This window comes from Chinchilla lanigera, unplaced genomic scaffold, assembly GCF_000276665.1.
Source record: "Chinchilla lanigera isolate Chin_1 unplaced genomic scaffold, ChiLan1.0 scaffold00032, whole genome shotgun sequence".
NCBI lineage: Eukaryota > Metazoa > Chordata > Mammalia > Rodentia > Chinchillidae > Chinchilla > Chinchilla lanigera.
The window spans coordinates 23,438,051-23,439,372 of NW_004955433.1; the positions used below are offsets into that span (position 1 = coordinate 23,438,051).

The 1,322-nt window shown below is 62.4% G+C and overlaps 2 protein-coding genes across 2 annotated transcripts in view; one reads left to right on the forward strand and one right to left on the reverse strand.

The window, feature by feature from the left end:
• Positions 1-1,044, reverse strand: part of Rrad (Ras-related associated with diabetes) — a gene marked incomplete in the record, with an annotated part of 12,837 nt that extends 11,793 nt beyond the window's left edge. The window contains 2 exon segments of the mRNA XM_013516112.1: positions 1-127; positions 334-1,044. Of these exon segments, the coding sequence (XP_013371566.1) occupies positions 1-127; positions 334-1,011 (805 nt within the window).
• Positions 1-1,322, forward strand: part of LOC102017153 (acylcarnitine hydrolase-like) — a 51,740-nt gene that overhangs the window by 578 nt on the left and 49,840 nt on the right. The window lies entirely within an intron of this gene.

Consider the following 1,322-nt stretch of genomic DNA (forward strand, 5'->3'; position numbering starts at 1 on the left):
TGCTGGGGGCTGGGGAGCGCAGGGCATGGTGGGCCTGACCTTCCCACGGGTCCCCAAGATAGCAGTGTCCTGGGGTCCACTCCAGTGCTCCCTGCCTCCCTGCTGCCTGGCCCCAAGGTGACTCTGATCAAAGTGTCCTCAATTACAACAGTGACTGCCACAACCTTTAGGGGGCTTAGCCACCTAGGGCTCCACTCCTAGACACTCCCTCTGATGTGTTTCTGCCAACCCCAGCAGACAGGGACGTCCAACCCCAATGCCACAGAGCAGTCACAGTCAAGCCTCGGGTCCTCTGGGCACGTGGGGTGTAGGGGTGGTGTCCCGTTTCCTTTAGTTTCCCCATCTTGAAATGGGAAGGCAGAGGCATGATTCTGAAAGTGCATTTGGAATACCGTGGTGTTGCCCATTCAGTCCAGCTCCTAGCCTCACTACACTCCTTTCCTTCCTTCCTAGTAATCGTGAGATTTTTCCCTGCCCTGAACAGCCTGTCCCCTTACCTGCAGCCTCTGCTTCAGGGCCGTCCTCTACACCACCAAAGATGCGCGCTAGGGCGCTCTTGCCCACGCCAGAGGCCCCCAGCAGCAGCACTTTGTATATGCTCTCCTCGGAGCTGCTGCCTCCTGAGCTGAGCGAATCCGAAGAGCCTTCTGCCCAGTCCAGCCTGGCACCCTGGGTCGCACTGCTGGAGCCAGCCAAGCCCGCACCCCTGACGCCAGGAGTCAGCGCCGCCTGCAGGTCGCGGTCATCCACGGGCATGCTGCGGCGGTGCATCAGGGGCGCCGCGCCCCAAGGGGTGCTGCCCCGACGTCGCTCGCGGTCTGTGCCCGCGCGGCTCCCGCCTGTGCCCCGGGCGCCACTGCCGTTCAGGGTCATCCCGACGGATCTGCCGTCTGAGGGACCAGAGACCCGGATGGCCGCGTAAGTCACAGGGAGAAGGGACCCGGGCCGAAACTTACTCGCAGCCACAGGGTCTTTGCACCCTAATCTGTGCCCCATCTGGGGCAGGCCCATTCATCCATGGAGGGTGCGGCCCTCCATCTGTACACTCACCCACTCACACACAGGCACCTTCAGGACTACGACGGGGACTCAGATATAGACCACGGAGGGCTCAGATGCAATCCACTCGCAGTCCGGGTTCAGACAGTCGGACCCTCGCTGCTACTGCAGCTGCCACCTTCCTTCTCTGCAGTTTCCTAGGTGGGCTCTGGGTCCTAGCTCCAGAGTGGCTTATTTAAACCTCTGCCCGCCCCCAACTCCGCCATGTCCCGCCCCCGTCTCCAGCCCAAGCCAATGCGGGGGCTGACGTGTCCGCCCCCTCC